Source organism: Bos taurus, chromosome 7, assembly GCF_002263795.3.
Source record: "Bos taurus isolate L1 Dominette 01449 registration number 42190680 breed Hereford chromosome 7, ARS-UCD2.0, whole genome shotgun sequence".
Taxonomy (NCBI): Eukaryota; Metazoa; Chordata; class Mammalia; order Artiodactyla; family Bovidae; genus Bos; species Bos taurus.
The window spans coordinates 20,147,030-20,174,626 of NC_037334.1; the positions used below are offsets into that span (position 1 = coordinate 20,147,030).

Genomic DNA, 27,597 nt, shown 5'->3' on the forward strand with positions numbered 1-27,597 from the left:
ATCCCCGAACCCACCACCCAGCCTCCTGTCACCCACAGCTCCTCCATGCTGTTCTCCTGCCAACCTCCGTGCTCATCTTCCATCCCCACATGTGTGCCAGGCCCTGCTCTCAGCCTGGGAGCTGCATCTGAACCCCTCTCTGGAACCCCAGAAACCTCCATAATCAGGCCTTTCTGGTCCGAGGTTGGAGGGGGAGGCTCCTACCACCTGTCCGGCTGTCAGCACACCCATCCTTCTCCCAGACAGCATGTTTCCATCTCTCCTGCCCCTCCCCCAGCATCCCAGCTATTCCCTCAGCAGAGGTGCTTCCTCCTGTCATCTGAGCAGATGGGAGAGTGACCTCTGGTAAGGTCAAGGGTGTTTCACCATCCCAAATAAAACTCAGAGCTGGGACTCCGTGGTGGTCCAGTGGCTAAGACTCTTTGCTCCCAATGCAAGGGGCCCGGGTTCAATCCCTGGCTAGGGAACTAGATCCCACATGCTGCAATTGAAGATTCCAAGTGCTGCAACTAAGCCCCAGCACAGCCAAAAAAACAAACCTCAAAGCTGATGTATACTCAGCCCTGTGCATCTCACAGCCAACTGGCCTTCTCACAGCTGTGACCTTTGCCTGCCTTCATAATAAACCTGATGGGGGCACCCTGCAGGCACAGGAACACCTGAGGTCTCCCAGCACTGAGTTACATCAAGGCCATCTGTGGGCAGACGCTCCTCTTGTCCTTGACTTTGGTTTAGCCTGTGCTAAGTCGTTTCAGTCATGTCCAACTGTTTTGCAAACCCGTGGACTGTAGCCCACCAGTCTTCTCTGTCCATGGGATTCTCCAGGCAACAATACTGCAGTGGGTTGCCATTTCCTTCTCCAAGGGTTCTTCCCGATCCAGGGATCAAACCCATGTCTTTTATGTCTCCTGCATTGGCATGTGAGTTCCTTACCATTAGCACCACCTGGAAGGCAGCCTTCAAACCTCAGGGTGTGTAATCGTCACTACTCGGTGTCATACACAACCAAAACGTGTCTTCAGTTCTCAGTTTATGCCCGCAGACGTGCTGTCTTGGGCCTGATCCCCAGTCAGACAGCAGCCTGCAGCGTCCCAGGGGTCCTTCTGGAGCAGGGTCTGGACCAGGCATAATTGAGCACATAACGCCGCCCATCGTGGCCTGGGTCTCAAAGCTGGTACCCTGGGATTGGGACCAATAGCTCTCAATCAGTGTTTGGGAGTATCTCTGGTTGTCATGACTGTGGGTGCTCCAGGCACTGAGTGGGTAGAGGCCAGGGATGCTGGGCACTTCAGAGCCTGAAGTGCCCAGGACGGTCCCCTATGAAGAGAGATGGGGTTCACAGTGTCAACAGGACCAGGAGCGATAAACCTTGCCCTAAATGGAACAGGCCATTGAATCTCCTGGCATGAACAAGGTTAACAACCACCCACCTCAGTGGTTCCCTGCATGGGGCCCCCACTGGACAGAGACACAGCTTTTAACTGGGTCACTGCAGCAGCCGGTGAAGAGCACCCCAAAGTTGTCTCGGCTTCCTCACTGGGGCCCTCAGCTAAAGGATGAGACTCACCCTTCCACCCGGGAGACACTTGCCTCTGCCTCCTCAGCTGGCACCACTCTGTGTGCTGGGCTTCAGGGCTGGGAGGAGAGACCCCACTGGATGGAGGTGGGGGCCCTTGGCATGCTGGGAAGCTTGGGACTCCCCTGGCGGTCCAGGGATTGAGAATCAGCCTTTCCATGCAGGGGACATGAGCTCCATCCCTGGTCGGGGAACAAAGATCCCATCTGCCTCAGGGTGACTAAGTCCGCATGCTGTAACTACTGAGCCTGTGTGCTGCAACAAGAGAAAGCCCTTGCGCTACTGCTAAGACCTAGTGCAGCTAAAAAAAATCTTAAGAAGAAGGAAGCATCAGTGTGCAGTGCTGATGGTCTCTTCCCCAGCAGAGGCAGCAGAGCTCAGCCCAGAGAGCTCCAGTTCTGTCCTTGCAGCTTGGACAGCTCAGACCACCTTGGTGAGCCTTCTGGGTGGCTTCAACAGCATAGCCTTTTATCATCCTCCCAAAGTATGCCTTCCATTTTCCTTGCTGGTTTGGGCTGGGACCACCTCTGTCCCGTGGACTGTCCCATGTGACTGAGTCAGAAGAAGGTGGCCCCAGCTCCCCAACAAATCCTGGTGGAGCTGAAGCAGGCGCCCTTGCCCCATTGCCCTCAACCGTGCCCTGGTTGGAGCTGGTGGTATGGGACCCAGGCAGCACAACAAGTCCTAAGGGGAAGCTGGCACAAGAAGACATGCGTAGAACATGCACAGAACACAGGTGACGGTAGAAAATTGCAAATAGCATGTGGTGGTTTAAAAACATAACCATAGGGACTTCCCTGGGGGGTCCAGTGGTTAAACACTCCACTGCAGGGGGTGCAGGGGGAGCAGGATCAATCCCTGGTCGGGTAACTAAGATCCGGCATGTCTCACGATGTGGCCAAAAATTAAAAATATAATACGGATCTTTAAAAAGATAATAAAAAATTTTCCGTAAGTTCTCATATTCAACATATAAATAAGCTCACTCCTTCCTTCACAAGTTGGGGCCTAATCCTCTCCCCTTGAGGGTGGGGTGGATTTGGTGGTTCACTTCTTCTTCTTTTTTTAATTTCTTGGCCATGCCAGCTGGCATGTGCAGTCTAGTTCATTGTGCACATGCATGCTACGTTGCTTCAGTCATGTCCAGCTCTTTGTGTCCCTATGAACTGTGGCCTTCCAGCTCATCTGTCTGTGGGATTCTCCAGGCAAGAATGCTGGAGTGGGTTGCCATGCCCTCCTCCAGAGGATCTTCCCAACTCAGGGATGAAACCCACATCTTTTGTGTCTCTTGCATTGGCAGGCAGGTTCTTTACCATGAGCGCCACCTGGGAAGCCCCTCTAGTTCTCTGACCAGGGATCAAACCCACGCCTCCTGCATTGGAAGCCCAGAGTCTTAACCTCTGGACCACCAGGGAAGTCCCTCAGTGGTTCACTTCTAACACAGAATGTGGCAGAAGTCATGCCACGTGATGTCTAAAGCTGGGTCATAACAAGGATAGCTTCCACTGGTCCTTCCCCTCTCTCTCTCATTCTGGGGGAAGCAGGTAGCCATGTTGTAAGAACACCCAAGCAGCACTGGGAAATCAGCAACTTGCCCACCACGTAAAGGAGCCATCCTGGAAGCAGATCCCACTACCCCAGTCGAGCCTTCAGACGATGCTGCCCCAGCCGGCTTCTTATTGGCAACTTCATGAACACCCTGAGTCAGAGCCCACCCATGCAACCCCCAAATTCTGACCCACAGAAACTGTAAAGATGGATGATAACTATTGTTTGGAGCCACATCACTGGGGGTAGTTCTCTAAATTGAAGTACAATCACTTATAATAATCTGTTAATTTCAGGTATGTAACATAGAAATTTTATATATTTTTATATGTTACAAAATGGTCACCAGGATAAAGTCTAGTCATCATCTGCCACCATGCAAATTTATCAACTGTATTTATTTATAAATACATCTATATTAATAACTTTAAATATAGTATTGAATATTAATAAATAACATTAAATGTATCTTTATTGCAGTATTATTGACTATATTCCCTATGCTCTATATTACATTCCTGTGGCTTATTTAAGGACTGGTAGTTTCTTCCTCTTCATCTCCCTTGCCTATTTCACTCATTTTCCTGTCCCGCCTCCCTTCTGGCTACCACCAGTTTGTTCTCTGTATCTCTGAGTCTGCTTCTGTTTTGTCATGTTTATTCATCTGTTTTATAGATTCTTCATGTAGGTGGGATCACGTGTTGTTTGTCCTCCTCTAATTTCACTCAGCATAATACTCTGTTGTCAAAAATAGCAAGATTTCATTCTTTTTTATGGCTGAATAATATTCTGTTGTGCACACACATGCCTGTGTGTGTACTTAAGTGTCTGTCGTTAGTGGATAAAGATACATACATCTTCTTTATCTATCTGCTTTATCTATTCATCTATCCATGGACACTTAGGTCAATTCCGTATCCTGGTTATTGTAAATAATGCTGCAGTGAACATTGAGGTGTATAACCTTTTCGCTTCAGAAGATTACCCAGGAATGAAATTGTTGGAACATGTCTTAGTTCTATTTTTAGTTTTTTGAGGAGCCTTCAAACTGTTTTCCATAGTGGCTGCACCAATTGACATTTATCGGGGGTAATTTTTAACTCTTCAGAAGCTAACTGATACATAATATAGATACATCCAGTAGTAAAATAGGCGAATGAACTGTGATAGACTCAAACAAATGAATAGCCTTTACGGTTTGAGAGGCCCAGGGCAAAAGTACAAATGGAAGCTGGCATGCCATGTCCCAACATTTCAACATTATAGACCAAGCTGGCAAAAATTAGATATCATATGTCTTGTCCCACCTACCTCAACAAATATACCTTTCTAATGAGCAAGAAAAAAAAAGTGACATTGGTTTATAGTTGTCAAATCATCATAGGTTACTATTGAGTGTGTCTGGTGATGGGCTGGTGATGTTTGGGTGTCTGAAATAAAAACATACTAATTCGTAAATGATTATATATTCTGTAAACCTTATGTTAGGTGCTTTCTTTTCAGTATGAATGATGTTTGTGTAATCAACATTTTCATATCATTTGAGTTTTGCTACAATAATGACCTGAAGCAGCCGGTGTGGGCTGACTTGTGTCGCATGAAATTTATATTCGGCCGTTAGGTTTGGGGCGTCAGGGCTTCAGTCCTAACTCAAGAATGTGACTGTAGAAGGTAGGGTTTTTGAAGAGATAATTACAGTAAAATGAGGTATTGTGTGTATGTGTGTGTGTGTGGTCGTGTCCAACTCTGTGACCTTATGGACTGTAGCCCTGCAGGCTCCTCCGTCCATGGGATTTCCCAGGCAAGAATACTGGAGCGGGTTGCCATTTCCTTCTCCAGGGGATCTTCCCTGATCTTTCGACCCAGGGATCAAACATGTGTCTCCTGCATGAGTAGGTGTGTTCTTTACCACTGAACCACCAGTTCAGTTCAGTTCAGTCACTCAGAACCACCAGGGAAGCTATAAATGAGCTATTAGGATGGCCCTGATCCAATATGCCTGGTATCCTTATAAGGGGAGGAGATTAGGGGACCTCCCTGCTGGTCCAATGGCTAAGACTCCATGCTCCCAACGCAGGGGGCCCGGGTTTGATCCCTGGTCAGGGAACTAGATCCCACATGCTGAGACTAAAAGATAACCTGCATGCCACAGTGAAGGTCGAAGATCCCATGTGCTGCAACTAAGACCTAGCACAGCCAAATAAATAAGTCAAAAGAGAGCGATTAGGACACAGACACATACACATAAAGGGAAACCATATCAGGACGTGGGGAGAAGGCCGCTTCCATCCACCATTCCCCGTGCTAATATTTGCTGAGTGCCTGCCACGTGCCAGGTGCCCCTGTAGTGCTGGGAAATGGCCTGAGACCCACTGCAGTTCCTGGGGCTTCCCGGAAGTAGAAGTGGTGGTGGAAGGATTGCATCAGGCAATGCTGGGCGGAAAAATGAAGCTGGTGACGGGGGGCAGGGTGGTGAGTTCCAGGATACCGCTGCTCTCCTGCCAGGGCTCTAGGAGTGCTGGAGGAGGAGGCAAGTGAGGGGGTGTGGGCGGGGATGGGGCCGCGGGCCTTGGGAGGCTCTGAGCAGGCGGGTGACCCGATCAGGTCTGTGCTTGAAGAGGACCCCTTTGGCTGCCAGGAGGAATGAGGAGCTGCTGGCCAGGAGCTGGGCACGGTCCTGGCAGGGCAGTGCAGTGGGCTCTGCTTGGCCCTCAGCGCCCCCAGCATGGCCGGGATAACACACCCCCAGTGTGGCCCCCACTTCCCCATGGGTCTCCCAGTGGGTAGGGATAGCACTGTGGGTGCCACGTGTGAGTCTGATGTCGGCCCAGAATGTGTGTGAAGGCACTCGTGGGCCGGTGCTGCCAGCCGTCGTCCCTCTGCGCCCTGGGTCTGCCTGGCCCTGGGCTGGGCACACACCTTGCCTCATCCCCTGCGGGGTTTGCGGGAACTTTCTTCTTTCAAAAACTGAAGCATAGTTGATCTGCAATATTGTGTTAGTTTCAGGTGTACAGCAAAGTGATTCAGTATTTTCAGATTCTCTATCATTATAGATTAATATAATAAGATGTTGAACATAGTCCCCCATGCTGTCTACTTTAATGCATAATAGTATATATCTGTTAACCCCATACTCCCAGTTTATCCCTCACTCCCCTCCCCTTTGGTAAATGTAAAGTTTTCTGTGTCTATGTGTCTGGTTGTGTTTTGTGAATAAATTCATTTATTATTTTTAGATTCCACGTATAAGTGATATCATATGATATTTGTCTTTCTCTGTCTGACTCACTTCACTTAGTATGATAATCTCTAGGTCCATCCATGTTGTTGCAAATGGCAATATTTCATTCTTTTTATGACTGAGTAATATTCCACTGTGTGTGTGTATATATACATATATATACATACCACATCTTTACGTATTAATCTGTGAATGGACGCTTAGGTTGCTCCCATGTCTTGGCAACTGTATCAGTGCTGCTGAGAACACTGAGGTGCATGTATCTTTTTGAATTAGAGTGTTTTGTCTTTTCTGGATATATATCCAGGAGTGGGGTTGCTGGATCATATGGTAGCTCTATTTTTTAAAATTTATTGTTTTTATGTTTGTATTTTGGGGCTGCATCGCACAGATTGTGGGATTTTAGTTCCAACTGAGGATTGAACCCAGGGCTTCCCTGGTGGCTCAGATGGTAAAGAATCTGCCTGCAATGTGCGAGACCTGGGTTCAATCCCTGGGTCAGGAAGATCCCCTGGAGAAGGGAATGGCAACACACTCTGGTATTCTTACCTGGAGAATTCCATGGACAGAGGAGCCTGCTGGGCTATGGTCCAATGAGTTGCAAAGAGTTGGACACGACTGAGTGACTAACACACACACACACAAGGATTGAACCCAGGCCCTTGGCAGTGAGAGTGTGGAGTTCTAGCCACTGAGCTGCCAGGAGATTCCTTCTGTTTTTATTTTTTAGGGAATGTCCACGCTGTTTTCCATAGTGACTGTACCAGTGTACATTCCCACCAACCATGTAGGAGGGTCACGGGAACTTTCTTATATGATTCTTATTGGAATTGGGCTAAAATCTTTGCTGATACCCTTCCCCGATATGTGGGCTTTTAAATTCGAGCGCTCTCTATGGGTTGGCTGATATTTAGCAGAGTAAGGGGTGCGGGGATCAGACCTATCTGGGTCCGAATAGAGTACCTCACTCATCACCTGTCCTCAGAGTTCCTCATCTAGACAGTGGCGACAGACCAACAGGTAGACTGACAGCCAGCCAGCCAGTGTCTTCTCTAAGGGCCAGAAGGTGGGATGAGGTGAGGTAGATAAGAGGCCTAGGTTCTGGGCTTCCGACGGGCTTCCCTGGTGGCTCAGATGGTAAAGAATCTGCCTGCAATGCAGGAGACGTGGGTTCGATCCTTGGGTTGGGAAGATCCCCTGGAGAAGGGAATGGCTATCCACTCCAGTATTATTGCCTGGGAAATCCCATGGACAGAGGAGCCTGGTGGGTTACAGTCCATGGGGTCACAAAGATTCAGACACAACTAAACGGACACACACACACACACACACACACACACACAGCTTCCTGCAGAGCAAACCGTGAACAAGAGCTGGTTCTCGAAGGTAAAGAATTCTTAGTTTAGTGTTCATGGACCGTCCATGATTTTCCTGGAAACGGGGACCAGGCTGGCTCCAACTTAGCAGGCTTGCTGTGAGATTGTGTGAACTCGGGAAGAGAGCTTCCAATGGTGCCCGCGCTCCCAGGAAGGTCTTGGACTGGGAGCACCCGGAGAGCAGGTTCCTAGCGTCAATGGCATTTTTTGGCTCAGCGCAGGTCCTTACGGACTGGGCCGGGATCTAACGCTGTGTTCATCTGTGGTTCCAGTGTCCCGCCTCCATCGGCTTTCCCCCTCCCCACTGCTGGAGCCAGCTTGTCCACACAGCCTGCTCCTGGACTGGGTCCGGCCCTGATCCCATTTCCTGAGGCCGCCCCGCCCCCCGGGCCAGGATACAGTGGGTACCAGCCCCATTCCGGTCAGGACCTCGGTTATAGCACCCAGCCCCAGGAGCCTACGCCAGCTGCCACCACAGCACCCTCCTACCAGGTATCAGCCACTTGTCTCTGCCCAGCACAGCCCTTCCTTGAGAACACAGTCGGGGACAGGTCCCCACTCCTAATGCTCCTGTCCCTGCCCATAGAGGGCATGGAGAATGGGCTCCTCCTTGCTGGGCCCTCCGGGTGCTGACCCTGAGCCCCAGGCCTGCAGATCGGGCAGTTGTGCTCCCACGCTCCATGTGGCCCACCGCCCACCCCCCAGCCTCTGTCACCCACAGCTGGTTCCTGACTCGCTCAGCCAAGCTTGTACCCATCTGGCTCCATCTCCTTCCTCCTCATCTCCCCTTTGCTTCCCCCAGAGCCCTGGGACTTTTCCAAACCCACCATCCTGAGCTCCTGCCCTGTTCCTGGGACTTCTCCAAACCCACCATCCTGAGCTCCTGCCCTGTTCCTAGGGCCTCCTACGGCCTTTGTGCTTCTGTCCTCGCCTCCACATCATCCCTGGTCCACCCCGCAGCTGGAATCCCCCTGTGAACCAAAATCCAGCCCTGTTCCCTGCCACCCCAGATCTTTCCCACAGCCCCTGCCCACTTGCCCTGCCCACTTGGCCCTCTTGGGCCTCTGCTCTGACCACCTTCTGGGTCTCCTGCAAGCCTATACACTGACCCCCACCAAGGCCTCTGGACTCTACTGACCTGACTGGGAGCTCTGTCCTGGAGTCTCTGCATACCAGCCTCCTTGTCACCGCCCCTCTGAGGAGCCGTCCCCAGCAGCCCATGTCCTGTGGGACTTTTGCTCTCAGATATGAGGTTCTGAGGGAGCAGGCCATGGCCCTCTCCCTGGTCCCTCATTCCCAGGTCCCAAAACAGAGCTTTGGTACAGGGCTGGAGTTCAGGAATGCTATGGATGCGGGCCTGGGGCGGGGACTGAGGGAGGGTGCCTCACCCTGCCCTGAGCACCATTCTCCCTGCCCTGTGTTCCCTGTGGAAACCCGCTCAGGACAGTTACAGTTATGGACTGTCGACAGCCACCAGTGGCTACGAGAGCAAACAGTACCCTCCGCCTGCTGCCGGCCATCAGCTCCCAGCCACAGCCACACTCTGCCCGCCAGGTGGGTCAGGGTGGGGGCCAGTGTCCTTGTTTATACAGGAGGGACCCTGGGAAAGTCCCATTTCAAACTCCAGATTCATAATGCGGGAGTCGGGTGGGTTGTCTTGATACATCCCCAGGTCTCCACAGGTCAGTGGGCCAGAGGGTGTGAAGGGAGGGTGGGGAGGGGCGGCAGAGAGATGGGGAGAGACTGAAGTGGAGCTGGGAGTGGTTTCCTGGGAGGCTTTCCCAGGATGGAAGAAGGTGGGTTTCATGGAGGACTTGGAGATGGAAGAACCGGGGGCTCTGGCCTCCAGCACCTCTCAGACACCCGGGCTTCACGGCCAGCTAGCCACACTGTTGCCCATGTGGCTCTCACTGTCCACTCACGGGACCCAGGGCTGCAGGGCTGACTCTGCAGAGGCTATGCTTGCTCTCCAGGGACCCAAGGAGCCTACGGGGGCGGTGGGTATGGCCAGGCGCAGCCCCTGCCACAGATGCCCACCGCCGAGGCAGGGCCACCAGCCAGCGTCGCCTGCTCCAGCTACACATATGCCCCAACGAGCAGCGCCCAGCCCATGGCTTCCTCCATCCCCACCCTGCCAGCCTCGTCATCCTTCAGCGCAGCCTCCGCCCCGTACACAGGTGAGCCGGCAATGGGCACAGGCCACTCCACTGCTTGCTGCTGCAATACATGTGGTCCTTCTCTCAAAACCAACCATCTCACCCTCTCGCTCTTCTCTTCCTTCTTAGGACCAAGCTACCCAAGCTATGACGCGTCCTCCTACTCCGTGGCGGGTCCTTACTACCCACCGCTGCTCACCCCACAGATGCAGCCGCCGCCGCCGCCACCCCCACCCCCAAAGCCTGTGGACTCATCCCAGTGGGGTGGCCCAGTAGGCAGTCCCAGTGCCAGCTGCACCAACAGCGTTGCCAAGAAGCTTCCAGTTCCCAGCAAGCTGCCCAGACCCCGGACCGGCCCCCAGCCGCTCCCGCTTCACTACTGTGACATCTGCAAGATCAGCTGTGCCGGCCCCCAGGTCAGGCCCCCACTCTGGCCCCTGTTGGGAGGCCCAGGGGAGCCCCCTGCCCCCATAGTAGGGGAGTCCTTCCTCGTCCTTGCAGCCGGCCAGAGGGCAGGGTTGTTACCTGCCCAGAAGAGGCTTGTTAGTAATTTGCATCATCAAGTGGGCATCAGCATGGCCTTAAAACTGCCTGATGTTCTTGTGGAAGACATGAAAGCCGGCCCAGCTCTGGGTGTGGGCCGCAGCAGCGTCGTCTTGCACTCTGAGGCTGTCTGCAGCAGGGAGGCACTCATGCCCCCTCCTGGACATGAGGCCCAGTGGATGTGGCTGGTCACAGTGGAACTTTGCTGCAGGGCTGGACAGGCAGCGTTGTGTAGGAAGGGCCATGGAGACAGGCCTGCGGCCAGGTAGGAGCAGCACGTGTGTGTGCATGTGAGTGGGCCTGTACTTCTCTGTAAGCAAAGGCCCTCCCAAGCCACGATCGCAGGTAACCCAGCTTGCTCCCTGCAGAGGTCATCAGACACTAGGGCTCGTCAAGCTGCCCCTGGAGGCCTGTAGAGACTCCCCATTGTGGACTGCAGAGACTTGGGAGGCACCCATGCCTGTCTTCTCCAGCCCGAATTCCTGGCTGAGGGTTAAGGGCCAGGTCCCCCACACTCAGGGCCTCGACGCCAAGACCCCCAGCTGTCCATGGTCCTTCCCTCCTCAGATTTCAGGGCATCCCCACTCCTTGTGCTTCTTTCCACTGCATGACTCTCCTTTAGACATTGGCTTTCCCTGTTCCCTTCTTTATTTCTCTGCGTGACTTTAAATTTGCATCGTAAGGATTCTTGGGTATTGTCACCAGTCAAACACAAGGTCTGCTCTGTGATTCTAGACCCTTCACGGCATCACACTGAGCAAGCGTGGGACGCTCCCCACAGATGTGGGATGGGATGGGGTGTGGGCATGTGAGCATCACCCGAGCGGTGTCAAGGTCTCTCTCAGCCTTGTCTCCCATGGGACTGGGTTTGCCCAAGTGCATCATCACTCGGTATAGCATCTGGCACATAGAAATGTCAGCTCCTGTTATTCCCAGCTTTTTGCTAATGTTAGCAGCGCTTTTGCATTGGCATTTTTATTGAGGTAGCGGTGGGTTCACATGTGGTTGTAAGAAAAACTGCAGGGAGGCCCACCAGCCTGCCTCCAGTGCTGACGTTTGTTGACCTTGAACCTGCCGCCTTAGTCAGGTGGCAGCTTAGTCAGATGCCCCTGGTTTTACTAGTCTCAGTTGCACCCGTGTGTGCCTTTGCATGTGAGTATGTGTGTACATGTGGTTTGCTCTGTGCAAGCTCATCACTTGAGCACGCTCACGCATCTGCCGCTGTCACCACCGCCACCACCAAGTCGGGCATTGGGATGGCATAAGCTGTGAACACATGCTCTTTCTACGAGGTGTGTTCTGAAGTGGTTTACCATTGGCACCTTGGTGTATCTCTTTCTAGGCTGCTCTCTCTCCATAGGCTCTTATGTCATGTATGTGTTTGTGTGTGCACATATACTCATCTGTGTATGTGTGCCTGTGTTATATGTGTGTGTGTGCATGTGTATGCCTGTGTGCATGTGTATATGTGTGCATGCATGTGTGTGTGTATGCGTGTCCTGTGGCTTAGGTAAAGACAGATGCCTGCGTTCCGAGAGCACTGCCCCAACTCCTGTCCCTGCCTCCTTACCCACCCCCAGAACCAGCCAAGATCACCACTGCCTTTCATATTTCCCAGAGGCCTTTCTGCTCTGAGGGTTATTGGCTCTTGGTGTGGGTAGAGGACATCGGGTCAGCAGGCCCCCTTCCAGGAGACGAGTCAAGGCTGCCCTGTGAACACTCGGTCACATGTCTGGTATCTCAGGTGCCCTGGGGCAGGAGCCGTGGGTCTGTGACTCACGAAGTCCCCTCCTGCGTGGACTCACGGTTTGGAAGCAGCACCTTAATAAGAAGTGTGTTCCATGTCTTTCTGGTAACACGCGTCCTTGCTTGGCTTCTGAGGTCAGATTCTGAAAAGCTGGAATATTTTTTCAAGCAGCCTCTGAAACTAAATGTGTTGTCTTTTGAGGATGCTTGCTTCAGAAACTCAGCGATTTTTAGAAGAAGGAAACTTTATGTTTTTCAGTCTGAGCTTCTAGGTCTGTTGCCTGGACTTTATTATTTTTTTTTAAGATTTTATTTATTTTGTCTGTGCTGGGTCTTTGTTGCTACGCAGGCTTTTCTCTAGTTGTGGCAAGCGGGGGCTACCCTCTAGTTGCGGTGTGAGGGCTGCTCATTGCAGTGGCTTCTCTTGTTGCAGACCACAGGCTCTAGGACGCATGGACTTCAGTAGTTGTGGCGCACGGGCTTAGTTGCTCTGCCCCGTGTGGGGTCTTCCAGGATCAGCGATTGAACCTGCGACCCCTGCATTGGCAGGCACATTCTTAACCACTGGACCACCAGGGAAGTCCTGACTGGGCTTTAAAAGGTGGTACACAAACCTCTGGGAGGCCCATGAACAGAGGGGTGGGGACACCAGACCCCTGGGAACTGTGGGGAGATGATGCTGGGTGGGCACACCCCCATCAGGCCGCCCTCGCTCTCTGCCAGCAGACGTACCGCGAGCACCTGGAAGGGCAGAAGCACAAGAAGAAAGAGGCAGCCCAGAAGATGGGCGTCCAGCCCAACGGCAGCCCGCGGGGGGTGCAGGCGCAGCTGCGCTGCGACCTCTGTGCCGTGTCCTGCACCGGGGCAGAGGCCTACGCTGCCCACATCCGGGGGGCCAAGCACCAGAAGGTAGGACCCTGCATGGAGCCAGGCCCACTCGGGACCCAGAGGGGCGTCTGCTGACATGGGGGGCACGGAGACAGCAATCCGCCAAAGGCAGCTCTCCCCTCAGGCCCATGTGTCTTCCTTCCTCAGAAAGCAGCCCCTCCTCCCAGTTACAAGAGTCACACCTGCCCCTGGACAGAGGCATTGAGCCGGACCCCATGCCCGGCCCAAGAGGAGACTGTTCCGGGCCCTCGGGGTGTCTTGTGTGTTTATGCGGACCAGAGTCTGTATGTTGATGAGATCCAATGGTATAGTCCATTTGGGGGTCCTTATTTATTTAAAAATCAAATTAAAGTAGTAAGTTTTCATATTTGAACATCTGAGATTTAACTGACACTGTTTAGTATTAGCACTTGTCATATTTATTACTATTTTAGTAGCAGCGTTTTCTTATGGCCTTAGAAATGCTTGTAGTATGTCATCTTATGGGGAAGTGAACAGGGTCCCCCACCTGAGAAGAGGTAGGTTTCCCCTCCCTGGGCCCTCTTTTTTTGGCCCAGAGGTGGTTTTTGGAAATCAGCAAATCCCCCCAGACAGTGTCATGAACCTGGTAGGTGATGCTCGCCTTCTGGGTGTGCGTTGAGGGCAGGAGGGGGCGATTCCTGGCAGGAGGCCTGCTTGGTGCTGCCCTGTGTGGTTTAGAGTGAGAAGGTTGGGAAGGCCCCTGCCCTGTCCACAGAATCCCCTCCAGCCGCCCCAGCCCACCTGTCGGGCTCCCTCCTGCCCCAGGGCCTTTCCTTGAACCACCACCCGCCCCCCCACACCGTGGCCTTGCCAGCCCTTCCCCAGCCCCCTCTGCAGGTCGGGCCACCCTGAGCGCCCGTCCTGTCCTCTGCCCCAGCTCACCACAGGCCTCGTCCCCCAGCCCAGCTGGGACAGGCTCTCAAATACCTGAGTGAACCCACAAACCCCACAGAGGAAGGAACAGGGGAGTGTGGAGAAGGGGCCCTGACCTGATGGTCACAGGTGTGCAAGGGGAGAGCTGGAGCCCAGGTGGGGTGGGCTGCGGGTGTCACAGCTCAGTTTGCAGGCTGGGACTTGCTTCTGGGGACAGGAAGCCCTGCAGGAAGCCCTGGGGTATGGGGGTGGGGAGGCAGGTTTGAGCTGTGAGCGTCAGAGACTTGGAGCCCGTGAATGTGTCTGAGACGGTCGTCAGTGCAGATTGTCCTTGCCAAGTGGAGCTTCAGCACTTAAATGCCTTGGAGGAGGTCAGGCCAAGGAGGGGCTATGACTGTGTCCTCGGTGATCCGTATCTCTGGATGTGTGTATGAGTTCCCCCAGAGCGTGGACCTGTGCTGTGGGCGTGCACACGCGTACCTCGGAGCACCCGGCCCCCTCAGCGCATTCACCCACATGTGCTGTGGGGCTGGCCCTGGGCTGGTGCTGGGAGTGCAGAAACCAGCACAGGTGTGGAGTGTGGAGTTTGGGGTTGTGTTGAGGTCCCACCTGTGTATGACTGGTGGGTACCTCCTAGCAGGAGACAGCTTGGGAAGGCCCTCCCTGGGACATTTAAGGGGGGCTGGGGAGGAGGCGGTCTCCCAGGGAGACCAGGATAGACCCCCCTCACTTGCACAGGCTGCCAGCTCCCACCACCGTGAGCTGCTCTGCTCGCCCCTGAGGAGGTTGGTCGGGTGGGAGGGGCCCTGATGGGGCTGGTCTGTTCCAGGTCTTCAAGCTGCACACCAAACTGGGGAAGCCCATCCCCACCATAGACCCTGCGCCGGCCGACCCCGGCTTGGCCCAGGCCCCCAGCACCAGCCAGCCGGCCTCCATCCCCGTCACCGTCACCGCAGAGAGCGCCCCCGCAGCCTCAGCCAAGCCCGCGGCCCCCGCCAGCCCCAGCGTGTGTGCCCCGAGCAGGCCACCACCGCCCAGGAGACCGGCCACCTCGAAGGCCTCGCGTGTGGGTACGGCTCTGCGCCTCACAGCCACCCCAGGCGAGCCTGAGCTTCAGAGACTGGCCACCCGGTTCACTGTGTGCCATAGCTTCTGGGGAGGCAGGATCTCTGATGGTTCTCTGCCGGATTCCGGCCGGGTGGTGCCTCCTGGTGCCTTTGGTCCACCTGGGGAAGTGTGGGCAGTGAGATGGCAGCTTCCATTTCCTCTCCTGGAGCTTGGGACCCAGCGAGTGCTGCTCACGCGAGCCCCGCCCTGGGCCTGGAGCAGCCCCTCAATGGCCCTGGTGCTGGATGCAGCCCCCTCCCCCAGGTGCTCTGATCACTTAAGTGGGCACCGGGAGGTTAAGGCGGGCTCCTTGCAACCCCGCCTCCCCTCGGGTGTGCACCCTCCGCATCTGTCGCTGTGACCGAGGCCCTGTGTGGCATGGGTACATAGGCTTCCGTGTCAGGAGCTCCACTGACGGCGTCATGTGCAGGGCCTGACTCTCCCCCTATGATGCTTTAGATTTGTCATCAGTCCCACTTTACAGATGGAAGAACTGAGGTGTGGCAAAGCATTTGGCCCCCGGGCCGCCTGGTGAGCAGTGGAGGTGGGGTTCTACCCCAGTGTGGGACAGTCTTTGCTCTCTACCACCACATTGAGGGATGGGGGGCTATTTTATTTTGAGCCTCAGCAGGACTGAGGTTTGAACAGTCATGTGATAGTGAAGATGTAAAGCAGTTTTGGTGACAAAGAAATGTCTCCCTGGACTTCCCTAGTAGCTCAGTGGTAAATAACCTGCCACTTTACAATGCTGGAGACATAGGTTCAATCCCTGGTTCAGGAAGATCCCACCTGCCACAGGACAGCTAAGCCTGTGAGCCACAACTGCTGAGCCAGCACTCCAGAGCCTGTACTCTGCACAAGAGAGGACACCGCAGTGAAAACCCACGCACCACAGCAGAGTAGCCCCAACTCTCCGCAACTAAAGAAAAGCACTGGCAGCCACAAAGACCCAGTGCAGCCATAAATAAATTAATTGTTTTTAAAAACACATTAAAAAAAAGTCTCTCTTCTGGGGCTCAATGAACCAAGGTCAGTGAACGTGACCCTGGTCCACCTGGTGTCCACTGTTGACTAAGGGCTGCAGACTCCGCAGTTGACGGAGGATGTCCTCAGTGAGAGGCTACAACCCGGGCCTCCCTGTGGACCCGTCCGCCTGGGCACAAAACACCATGAGGCTCCCGCTCTCCAGTTGTGACCCGAGCTGGTGGGTGAGGTTCTCACAGGACCACGGACCCCACAGGCTGACGTCACGAGGGGATGAGAGGGACGGCGGGGGACCCAGTGGCCTTGTGTTGTACGCTTCCAGCTGGTGGGCCAGGAGCTGGCCATGGTTTCTGGCTGGAGCAGGCTACAAGTCATGAAGTTCTTCCCTCCAGGGCCTCCTGCGCTGCCAGCAACTGACTGCAGAGCCCCCCACGGGAAACCAGCGACCCCCAGATCAGAGCGGCCCGGGGAGCCGTCCGCCCGAGGAGGCTCTACAGAAGCTTCTGGAAGCAGCTGTGAGGGGCAGCCAGTGGGCCCAGGCTACGTGGAGGAGGTAAGAGCTGGACGACCATCGCGTGCCTGGCTAGGCCTGGTGGTGCCATGCCTCGAGATTCGCACACATGCCTGGGCAAATAACCCCGCGAGCCAGCATCACTGGGACCTCACTGGGAGCCCTGGGTGTCAGGCTTCAGATCCCGGAAGGAGGTCTGAGACAGGCGGAGACGTTTCCTGCTCCCAGGCAGCACCAGTTCCTACAGGAAGGAAGGTGGCAGGAGGGATCTGTGCCCTGGAAACCCACAGGCATGTGACCCTTGGGCACTGGAGCCCACGTGCCCCCCCAGGCACCTGCCCGGACACCCGCTTCCTTGTGGAGCTTGGGTTCTGAGCCCTCTGCTCCCATGCCCACAGTCCCTGCCTCTAGGCACCTGCATGTTGGCACTTTTTCTGTGCTGGAGTTCAGGCTCTTGTTCAATCCACTCAGCGCTTCAGTTTTGTGCCCTGAAAAACAGCCACACCAGGCAGGCTTCCTGGTGGCAGCCCCAGGAAGGGGTGGGTGGGGGCAGGGAAGGAGGATGGGATGACGGTGGCAGAAGTGGTGGCAAGAAGGGCCAGGCTGGCAGGGTGCGCTGCTGAAGGTCACTCCTCTGAAAGCATTAACCACAGGGCAGACAGGAAGCCAGTGCCTGGCCTGGAAGGCCCTGGGGGAGGAGGCTCCTGTTAGAGCCCAGACCCACAGCGTGGGGGGTGTGGGGGCTGCAGGTGGTGCTCAGCCAAGCCTTGTGTCTCAGGTGTGCAACGAGGAGGGCCGGGTGATCCGCTTCCACTGCAAGCTGTGTGAGTGCAGCTTCAATGACCCCAACGCCAGGGACATGCACGTGCGGGGACGGCGGCACCGGCTGCAGTACAAGGTGCGCCCTGACAGGGGCCGGGGGGCATCTGTGCTCTGGACGCCCTGGCCCACGTCTCAGACCGCACCCTGTGCCTCTGTGAGTCTGAGTCCCTGGGCCCTTCAGCACCACGGGCTCAACCAGAGGGGCCCTCAGTTGCCATGACAAGGCCTCCCTGCCTCTGGTTTGCCGGGGCACGCGTGCACACAAGTGTGTTTAGACACACGTGACCCTGAGTGCGTGTGTGCACAGCACAGGCTATGACCCTCATGAGAGACAGTGGCTTCTGGGCATTTTTCTCTTTTAAGCAGCCTGTTGAGATATCACTCACACACCAAGCAGCTGGCGCATGTGAAGTGGCTTTAACTGCATTCACAAATGTGTACATTCAGCCAGCAGCTCCATCTGATTCCGGAACAGTCCATCAGGAGCCCCGGTCCCTATTGTCAGTCATACCCCCACCCCCTCCCCAGCCCTTGACAACAGGAACCCACTCTCTGTGTCTGTGGATCAGCCTGCTCTGCACGTTTCCCGTCAGTGGAATCACACCCTGTGTGTCTCTGTGTTTGCTTCTCTCACTAAGTGTCATGTTCTCAGGGTCTGTCCATGTGGTAGCAAGTGCCAGGGCTTCTCTCCTTTCTGTGGCTGAGCGATGCTCCGTGTGTGGAGGGACCACATCGGGTGTGTTTTGCCACTGAAGCACACTTGTGTTGTTTCCACCGGTGATTAATCCTTAGACAATACCATGCTGTCTGAGTGAGGAAATTAAGTGCTAAAAGTGAAGCCCAGCGAGTGAGTTAACAATTCTATTTACCGTACACATTGGATCTCACACAAATGGTATTTTCTGAATTACTCTGTTTGGGACGAGCATGGTCAGTCCTCTGAGAACAACGTGACCACTGGTGGCAGTTGCCTCAAGGAGTCTTAGCACCTTCCTCCTCTGGCTCCTCCGTTAGACATCCGGATGGTTCGCTCAGTGTCACGTCTGCAGCTCTTTGAGTCAGCCATGGTTTTGTCCTCATGGTTTTCTGCCATGGCCTTTGGGGGACGAGGAGTGTTGAGACTTCGGGACTGAAGCTCACTGTTGTCTAAATCCAGTGGAAGGGTGTTGTCAGACGGGTGTCCCCTGGGCCCTGAGCTCCCCCCTTCCCAGCATTCTCATCTGAATGAAGGTCCCTGAACTTTGCAGAAAAAAGTGAACCCCGACCTCCCGATCGCAGACAAGCCCAGCACACGGGTGCGCAAGCTCGTGGAGGAGACACTGCGGAGGCAGCGGCAGCTGACCAAGAGGCGGCTGGGGGAGCTGCGGCGTTGGCACAATGAGACAAGGTGCAGCCTCGGGGCCCTGTGCGGTGGGAGGGCTCCCTACGGGCTCCCCAGGGCTCCAAGGGGACCACCTCACAGTCCAGCCGCCCCTCAGGGCCCCGAGTCCCTCTCGTCCCACAGGCGCTACGACTTGTGCAGGAGGCGGCTGGAAGAGGGGCCGCCCGTCCCGGATGCACACTCAGGACGCCCGCTGCCTGACCAGCACCTGCCTGCCCTCAGGAGTCGGCCAGGGGCGCCCACAGCCAAGCCTCTGGTGGGTGGTGGTCGAATGCCTCGGAGTGGGGGAAGCTGAAGGGACCTGAGGGCCTCACCGCCAACCACAGGGGTCCCTCAGAGCTTCCTGAGGCCCCAGTGGTCACATCCCTTGGAAGCACTGAGGCATCTGACTGTCCATCCATGGGGATTGGGCGGGTTGCAGGGAAACCGTGGAGGGCGCCCTGCCGAGGGAGCGGCCCCAGCTGCCTCTGGAGCCTCTGGCTCTGAAATTCAAGAGCGTTCTCCAGGGAGCCCAGTGGTCTCCCACTCGGCCCAAGTTCCCCACAGCTATGGGGCTGAGGTCCTCCCTGTTCCATATAAGTTAAATGCGTATAAGTTAAATGAGCAGGGTGATAATATACACACTTGTTTTACTCCTTTCCCAATTTTGAACCAGTCAATTGTTTTACATCTTATAATAACTATTGCTTGTTGACCTGCATACAGGTTCCTCAGGAGGCAGGTAGGGTAGCCTGGTATTTCCATTGTTTTAAGAATTTTCCAGTTTGTTGTGATCTACACAGTCAAAGGCTTTAGCATAGTCAATGAAGCAGAAATACATGATTTTCTGGAGTCCCCTCACTTTCTCTAGATCCGATGAATGTTGGTAGTTTTGGTTCCTCTGCCTTTTCTGAAGCCATCTCGTACATCTGGAAGTTCCATTTAACTTATTCCTCCCCCTGGGCCCTGTCGCTCCTTTGCCTGGCTCTCCAGCCACCACTTGCCTGTCACACCAGCCAGGCTCCAAGGGCCCCCACGGCTCCCGAGTGACCGGGACCTCTCAGCCTGCCTGTGACAAGACACACGCACCTCTCCCCACAGCCCACAAGGCGGCCGGAGTCCAGCGACGACCGGCATGTCATGTGTAAGCATGCGGCCATCTACCCGACGGAAGAGGAGCTCCTGGCCGTCCAGAAGGCCGTCTCCCATGCGGAGCGTGCTCTCAAGCTGGTGTCTGACACGCTGGCTGAGGAGGACTCTGCCAGCCCGGAGCCCGAGGGCGGGGACCACAGGTGATGGACGGCGGCCCCCTGTCCAGGGGCCCAGAGGTTGCTGATCCCTGGCTGGGTGGGCAGGGGTCAGGGTCCGGACAGGAAGTGGCAGCTCCAGTGCCAGGAGGCTTGAAGTCTTTGGGGCCTGCGCTTTCCAGCCCCCTTCAGATATCTCCCCAGGAGGCTAGGAGCTAGGAGCTAGCCAGGAGGCTGGGAGATCAAAGGGAGTTATAGTACCCCCAGCCAAGGAGAGTGAGTGTTCTCACACCGGAAGTCACTTTCCTGTAGAAGGTGTGTCTAGAAACGTGGTTTGCAGAGGATTAGCACCTCTGTGTCCTCACCTGTGACACAGAGACCAGTGCGAGAGGTGCCGCCAAGCACTAAGCATGTGTGTGAATCATCTTTCCAGCTGCCCGACTCTCAGAAGACGGAAAGTCCCGGCACCTCGTAGTGAATCATTGCACAGTTTAGAGAATCCCAGAGGACTTAGCTTTTCCAGGTCCCTCATCTCTGGGTGGCTTCCTTTTCATTTACCTTTTTTTTTTTTTTCTGGTTGTGCCACATGGCTTGCAAAATCTTAGTTTCCCGACCAGGGATTGAACCTGGACCTTCAGCAGTGAGCACACACAGTTCTAACCACTGGACCTCCCTCGTTTACTATTTTAAGGTGTTTTTTTGATGGTAAAATACTCGTAACAGGAAATTGGCCATTGTGGGCACATTCACAAAGTTGTACAGCCATCACCGCTGTCTGTTTCCAGAACTTTTTAATCATCTGAAACAGAATTCCATACCATAAAATTCCCCAGCCTCCGGCACCCACCTTTCCATGCCCCATGTCCATGGCGTGGCCTGTTCTGGATGTTTCCTGTCCATGGAATCGTGCAGCATTTGTGTCAGGCTGATTCCAGTCAGTAGCTTCTTTGTGCCCGAGTGTTTGCTGTCTGAGAAGAAGAACATGAGAGCCATGCGTGAGTCACCAGGTGTCATAACCGAATGCACTCGTCCCTCATGTGAACACGGGCGCCGCCCGCTCCCCCCTCCAACTCCGGTGAGGAAGCTCACTGCCTGGAAGTGGAAGCAGGTGCGGCCCCAGACAGAGCAGCCTTCCCTCAACCTCCACCCCCATGTCTCCTGAAGGAGAAGGGCCCTCACTTAGTGCTTCGTGGCTTCCCTCCCCGTTTTCTCCCCATTCTCAGGTTTTGTTTTTGTTAGTTTAACTTTTCATTTTGAAATGATTATGGACTCAACACAAACACAGTAAGGAGAGGACCCTCCCCCCTCCCCCAGCTTCCACAGCGTGGACCCACAGGTGTCAAGGCTGGGCGTCCACACAGGCACCTCAGGGAGGCCCAGGCCCCGCTCAGGCCTCCCCAGTGCTGGACCGCTCGCCCCCTGAGTAGATGCCCCACCGCAGTGAGGACACGGGGCCCCCACCAGCACAGGAGCCCCACTGCCCCCACACTCCCACAACCCCTCAAACCCAGCTTGAAAGCAAAACCGATTGCACTTTTTTAAAGCCTTCACATAACATTGATGTCATGTTACATGTTCTGTCCTTACATTATTTTTCTTTCTTTGTTGTTGTTTGTTTATTTTTATTTTTTGTCTTTTTCATTTTTTTTACATTATTTTTCAAAAACATAGAAGTGTTGGTGGCTTTTTGTCCTCACAATTTTTTTTTCCCTTCGTTGCACTGAGCTTTGTGGGATGTTAGTTCCCTGACCAGGGATTGAACCCAGAGCCCTTGGTAGTGAGAGCGTGGAGTCCTAACCACTGGACTGCCAGGGAATTCCCTTTCTCACTCTTGTTTGTGGCCTTTTTTCTGTGGAAATGTGTGTGTGTGTTTAATAGGAACATGGTAAACTGTCCTATGGATGTTGCATTATTTACTTAACTGTCGCAAAGAGCTCATTAGTGTTGGTTTTTCTTTTTCACTTTTATTATGGAAATTCTCTAACACACACAAAAGATGACCATACCTAAACCGAGGGTGGCTCACTTGCTTTCTCCCCATCTCCCGCCTTGCCCACAGTGGTTAAAGGAAATCCTGACACCTTACTGAGCGCCAGCCCACAGCTGGAGTATGTCAGTGCATCAGAGCCCATCTCTAAACAATACTTTTTCATTTAACAAAACCAGAATGCCATGATCATCCTCAAAGAAAAATGAACAATAATTCTTTAGCAACACCAAATATCCAGTCAGTGCTGCAGCGTCCAGTTGTCCCATAGATAACAATAATTCAGCCTTTTAGGAGGTTTTTTTGTTTTGCAGTTCGTGTTGAATCAGGGTCCCAATTAATTGACAAGTTGTAAGTCTCTTGATCCACGGGTTCCCACCTTTGTGCTCTGCCTTCCCCCAAAGGGTCTGCTCCTTGTCCTGTAGACATTCCAGGCATGGCTGGGTCCCCCTGGACCATCCCAGGCTCCAGCACTGGTGGTCTGGAGACAGATCACAACGACACCCACATGTATCGTAGAATAAGGTTATCGCATGTCCTGAGACACGACGCAAAGCAAAGTGGTAGTCAGGAAGTGGTCGGAGCGGATGGCAGCTTCTGAGGAGGTGACCGTGTGTGTGTGTGTGTGTGTGAGAGAGAGACAGCGTGGAGAGGTCCACCATGGCGTGGGGGCACCCCAGGCAACGGTCCGGGTGGGCGAGCCTCGTGGGGAGGGAGTGGAAGGACAGGGTGGTGGTGCAGCAGCCAGGGGTCAGGGTGGGTGCCCCAGGAAGAAGCTGGGGTGTCCCCAGCCTACAGCGGGGCAGCAGTAGGAGGGTGACTGCCAGGCCAGTGCTGCCATGGGGGTCACCTGCAGAAAGTGGCCAGGACAGTGGTGGGCGGGCGAGGGCAGACTTGGGGGCAGGGGAGGTGGGACTAGATGCGCAGGCTGGAGGGGAGGACAGGCAGGGAGCTGCCGGCCAGGCCTCCTGAAAGGAGTCCAGGTGGGGGTGACGTGGCCACAGAGACAGCTCAGAAGCCGGGGGCCAATGAGGCTGCCTGGGGTCAAGCAACCGTCCCCTCCCCCCGCTCCCCCCGCCCCCCCTCCTCCCCTCCGGCATGAAGTTTACCAGCAGAGGGTGCCAGCTGCCAGCCCCGCCGAGCAGCATAGATTCTCATCCTCAGGTCCGAGAACTCTCCCTGTTCTCCCAGTTCTCCCGGTGTCTCTCGGATCAGGTGCCCTCTGGGAAGGGCCATGCTCCCACTTCACAGATGAAGACATGGAGGCGCAGGCGCCTGGCAAGGAAACCCATGCCTCTGGGTCGGGAGTGGGGGTCCTTCCTCCGTGCCCCCTGCTCACTGGTCCGTGGGTTTGTCTCAGCAGCCGCCCCAGCCCCTCAGCCCGGATCCTGAAAGGCGTGATGCGGGTCGGCCTCCTGGCGAAGGGGCTACTCCTGCGTGGAGACCGGGCGGTACAGCTGATCCTGCTCTGCTCCCAGAAGCCCACCCGCGCCCTGCAGCGCAGAGTCGCCGAGCAGCTGCCTCTCCAGCTCCCGGTGAGGTGCCCGGCCGTGCTGCGTGGGGTCTGCCTGGGTGAGACACGGTCCGGTCTGCTTTTAGAAACAGGCACAGGGATCCACTGGTGGAACCTGAGGGTTCCCTTATCAGGGGTGTTCACAGTAGGGCTTGAAACAGTCTAAGATCTGGCTCATGAGGACAGTCACTTCTGTCACACTCACACAGAGCCCAGCCAGCTGGCATGAGGACGATCTGCAGGGAAAGCACTAGGGAGGCACAGGACTGGAGGCTTAGCCGGACTTTCTCTTCCAGCACAGTTCCCATTGTTGTCATAGAGCTTTTCTCACCCGAGATAATAACTGGGAGAAGAGGGAGAGCACGTCATGATGTTAATTGATCATCTTGAGTTAAAATGATCACTTGCCAGAGTGCTTTCTCCTTCCTGTCTGCCACCCTCCCCGAGGGGACTCAGCTTCGTCCCTCCTAGGTCCTTCTCTGAGGCTCCCAGTCTGGTACAGAGAAGGCTGAGTTCTGATGTATCTTCTGTAGAGCAATTCAAGCCTGGTGCCAGGTAGGGAGCACTCAGGGAGAGCGGGGTCCACTGCAGACAGGACCATGGGAGGTGTGAGTCTCAACAGAAGACAGAGTAGGTGAGCTGAGAGATGAGAAGCCTTGACAGATGGGGGCGGGCAAAGTTCCCCATAGAGGAACGGGAACCTGCAGAGGCCAAGAGGCAGGAGGCCCACGGAGAGGTGAGCCTGAGTGGATGAGGGCCTAGATCGAGCCAGGCCTGAAGGCCATGTGAGTGCTAAGTCACTAGTTGTCTCTGACTCTGTGCAACCCTATCGACTGTATAGCCCACCAGGCTCCTCTGTCCATGGAATTCTCCAAGCAAGAATACTGGAGTTGGTTGCCACGCCCTCCTCCAGAAGATCTTCCTGACCCAGGGATCAAATCCGTGTCTCCTGTGTCTCCTGCACTGGCAGGCAGATTCTTCACCACTAGTGCCACCTGGGCAGGCCGTGTGGGGAAGTATGACTGCCTCCTCAGGGAAATGTGGAGACTGGAGAACTTTAAGCAGGGGAGTGACATATTCCAACTTCACCAGTTTAATCACTCATTTTTCCTAAACACCCCACGACATAGCAGTTTTTTGCTAAATACAAAGATGGCTCAGATGCAGGCCCTGTCCTCCAGAATCTGGCAACCCAGGGCCATGAAAATGGATGAGGCCGGAGGGAAGACAGCAGAGGCCATGGGAGAGCTGGTGGTGCTCGGCCCCCAGAGATGTAGACAGACCTCTTGGCTGTCACCTGGCCAAGTGACTCGGGAACTCCAGAGCAACATGAGGGACACAGTGAACTGTCTCCAGGCACTGGGTCACTGCACCAAACCCACCTTCGTTGTGCCGTCTACCTGGGGGCAGCAGTCGGAGTTCTAACGGCCATGAACGAGGGTCCCTGCTCCCGAAGCTCCCCCTGTGAGAGACTGACTGGAACGAGGTCTGGAAAGGAGGGGGCCCGCTGAGAGGGCGGGGCTGCCTGGAGCCTCTGCTTGCAGAGGACTGACCCTCTGGGCAGCCCTGGGTGAGGGGGCCGGGGCTGGCGGGGCCGTAAGGGTGCCTGTGTTGGGGCGAGACTAAACCCTGGGCCCCGCGGCAGGTGTGGGGTGGGGACCAGAGCCAAGGGGCCTCAGACCTTGCCTGGAGGCACCCCTGTCCTGCATTCCGAGAGACCATCGTCTGCCCTCATCCTCCCAAGGGCGGCCTGGTAGGCCAGCTGAAGGACTGTGTGGTTCTCACGGAATAATTGTGGACCTGTCAGGCAGCACCCCACACTCCTGTGTAGGGAGCCTCGCTCTTTCTTGTGGCTGGAGGGCGTGCTGTTGCCACATGTCCGTAGCTGGCTGGGTCCTCCCGTGTAGTTGGACATTTAGGTCTTGTCCAGTGTTCCGGGTCACCAGCGAAGATGCAGAGAGTGAATAAGCTTGTACACACGCTGCTCCACACGCGTGGGAGCACTTCCTATGGCAGAGTCTCTGGGTCCAAGGCATGAGCCTGGATGTGTCGCCAGGTCAGCCTCCACCAGCAGTTTAGAGATGCACGGATCTGCCGGCCGGGGGCTTCCCTGGTGGCTCAGATGGTAAAGAATCTGCCTGCAATGCAGGAGACTCAGGTTCGATCCCTGGGTCCAGAAGATCCCCTGCAGAAGGACATGGCAACCCACTCCAGTATTCTTGCCTGGGGAATCCCATGGACGGTGGAGCCTGGTGAGCTACAGTCCATGGGGTTACAAAGAGTCGGACACGACTGAAGTGACTAAGCATGCACACGCCAGCCCAGCTGCTCCTCAGACTCCTCAAATTTTGCCCTTCTTACAGGGGGCCATGGCATGCCATTCTAGTTTTAATGTGAGTCTTCCTTACGGTGGGGCTCTTTTTTTTTGTCATTGTGTGAAAAGGGTCACTTTGGTCTCTTTCTCTGCAAACATCACCTGCCAGTTTTGTTGTTGGGTTGCTGATCTGGTTGTTATTGAGCTCCAGGTGTTTTTTACATATGAAGGCACCTTGGTATTTCTACATCTGCATTTCTGGAGGGCAAGGCTGTGTCTCGGTCCCTAGGAGGTTCCAGAAGGCGTGGGGCTGGGCACCCAGCCGTGTCCCACCTCTCAGGTGGAGTCCTGAGGCCTCATGTTGTATGTGCACCTTGCAGGTGGTAACAGACGACAAGTACGAGGTCTCTTCTGACCCAGACGCCAGCATTGTCATCTCCTCCTGCGAGGAGCCCCGGATACAGGTCGCTGTGTCCATCACCTCGCCCCTAATGCGGGAGGACCCCTCCGCAGACCAAGGTGCGGCCGGGCCCTTCTGTTCAGCCCCATCTTCCCACATACCTGGCAGTCTAGGGCGGCACCCACTTCTGCTCTGGTTTAGGGGGAGGGGTGCCACCACCACCTTCCCGTGCTTCTGTGAAGCCTGGATGCCCTGGTCAGATAAGGGCCAGGCCTTGGGGTAGCGGAGGAAGGCAGGAGGAGAGCTGGGACAAGTGTCAAGTGGCTCAGAACTGGCTGTGGCAGGCGTGCTCGGGGCCCTTCCCCCTGAGCCTTCAGGCTATTTGGGCACCTGCTCCCCACCCCAAGGAGACCCAGTGCGCCGGGTCCCCCAGCCAAGCAGGGGCCCTGGGGACCTGAGACACACGGGCACTGCTGCCTGGGCAAGTGGGAGGAGTGCAGGCCAAAGCCAGAGGGCAGCCAACACAGAGGGCGTGGGCCAGGCCGGAGGGCACCCCGAGTCTCATGCCCAGGAGTGGGGAACCCCTGGGACAGCCCCTGGGACCCTTTCCCAAACTCCAGCCTTTCTCAGACCCCCTTCCTGATCGTTGCCTTGAGTAAGGGCCACGAACCACTGCTGCTTTCTCTGATTCAACTCCTTTTTGGCTCTTCCATTTTTAAAGAAGAGAGCCTTTGAACTGTGAGTGGAAAGCCATTATCAGTTGTCATAAGGGGAGTGCCACATGTCATCTGAAAGTAGATGCAGTGGGAAGAAACAGTGACGCCCGCCCTCCGACCCCAGCTTCAGGCCTGCTCCAGCTCACTCCCCTGCCAACAAGTGGGGACTGGGAATGTCGGGGAGGGGGCGGGCTGGAGGGGTCCAGAGAGCAGGAAGCCCCTCTACAGGCACCCTGGACCCCCAGAGCTGCTCCTCACTGGGGTCCGCACCCTGCCGGCTGCTGCTGGGTGGGAGGGGGTGTTGTTCAGCTGTTTCTGTGCTGGCTCTCAGCCCCCAGAAACTGATCCAGGCCTGGGGGCCAGGGGGAGAGCAGTGCTCCCTCCTGCGACCTGAACACCAGGGCCTCACGGGATGAGGGGAGGAGAATCTCCCTAAAGCAAGCAGAAGGAAGAAAAAATGCACATTTCCCCCGACATGGGGCCCTGGTCATCTGTGATGGCATGTGCTCAAACCTGACCCTAATCACACACGCACATGGAAGTTTCTGGAAATCCAGCTTCATTCCTAGTTTTCCACCTGAACGTGGACTTCTTGGGGGCAAGGGACCACAGAGCCTTGGAGAGGGATGGGATTTCAAGAGGGGAGCTCTGTGTCCCAGTGGCAGTGT

General features: G+C 55.2%; 1 protein-coding gene across 8 annotated transcripts in view; it reads left to right on the forward strand.

The window, feature by feature from the left end:
* The window catches only part of ZFR2 (zinc finger RNA binding protein 2), a 50,128-nt gene that overhangs the window by 14,125 nt on the left and 8,406 nt on the right, over nucleotides 1-27,597 (forward strand). For 3 of the 8 annotated variants that reach the window (XM_005208994.5, XM_059888662.1, XM_005208992.5), the window contains exons 2-13: nucleotides 8,014-8,233; nucleotides 9,184-9,295; nucleotides 9,715-9,918; nucleotides 10,027-10,313; nucleotides 12,913-13,095; nucleotides 14,798-15,038; nucleotides 16,452-16,612; nucleotides 17,349-17,468; nucleotides 18,640-19,029; nucleotides 19,854-20,044; nucleotides 23,347-23,521; nucleotides 26,194-26,332. In XM_005208994.5, coding sequence (XP_005209051.2) covers nucleotides 8,014-8,233; nucleotides 9,184-9,295; nucleotides 9,715-9,918; nucleotides 10,027-10,313; nucleotides 12,913-13,095; nucleotides 14,798-15,038; nucleotides 16,452-16,612; nucleotides 17,349-17,468; nucleotides 18,640-19,029; nucleotides 19,854-20,044; nucleotides 23,347-23,521; nucleotides 26,194-26,332 — 2,423 coding nt within the window. Of the gene's footprint in view, nucleotides 1-8,013; nucleotides 8,234-9,183; nucleotides 9,296-9,714; nucleotides 9,919-10,026; nucleotides 10,314-12,912; nucleotides 13,096-14,797; nucleotides 15,039-16,451; nucleotides 16,613-17,348; nucleotides 17,469-18,639; nucleotides 19,030-19,853; nucleotides 20,045-23,346; nucleotides 23,522-26,193; nucleotides 26,333-27,597 lie in introns of those variants that run through there. The other 5 variants (XM_005208995.5, XM_010807006.4, XM_005208993.5 and 2 more) reach the window with 4 other exon arrangements.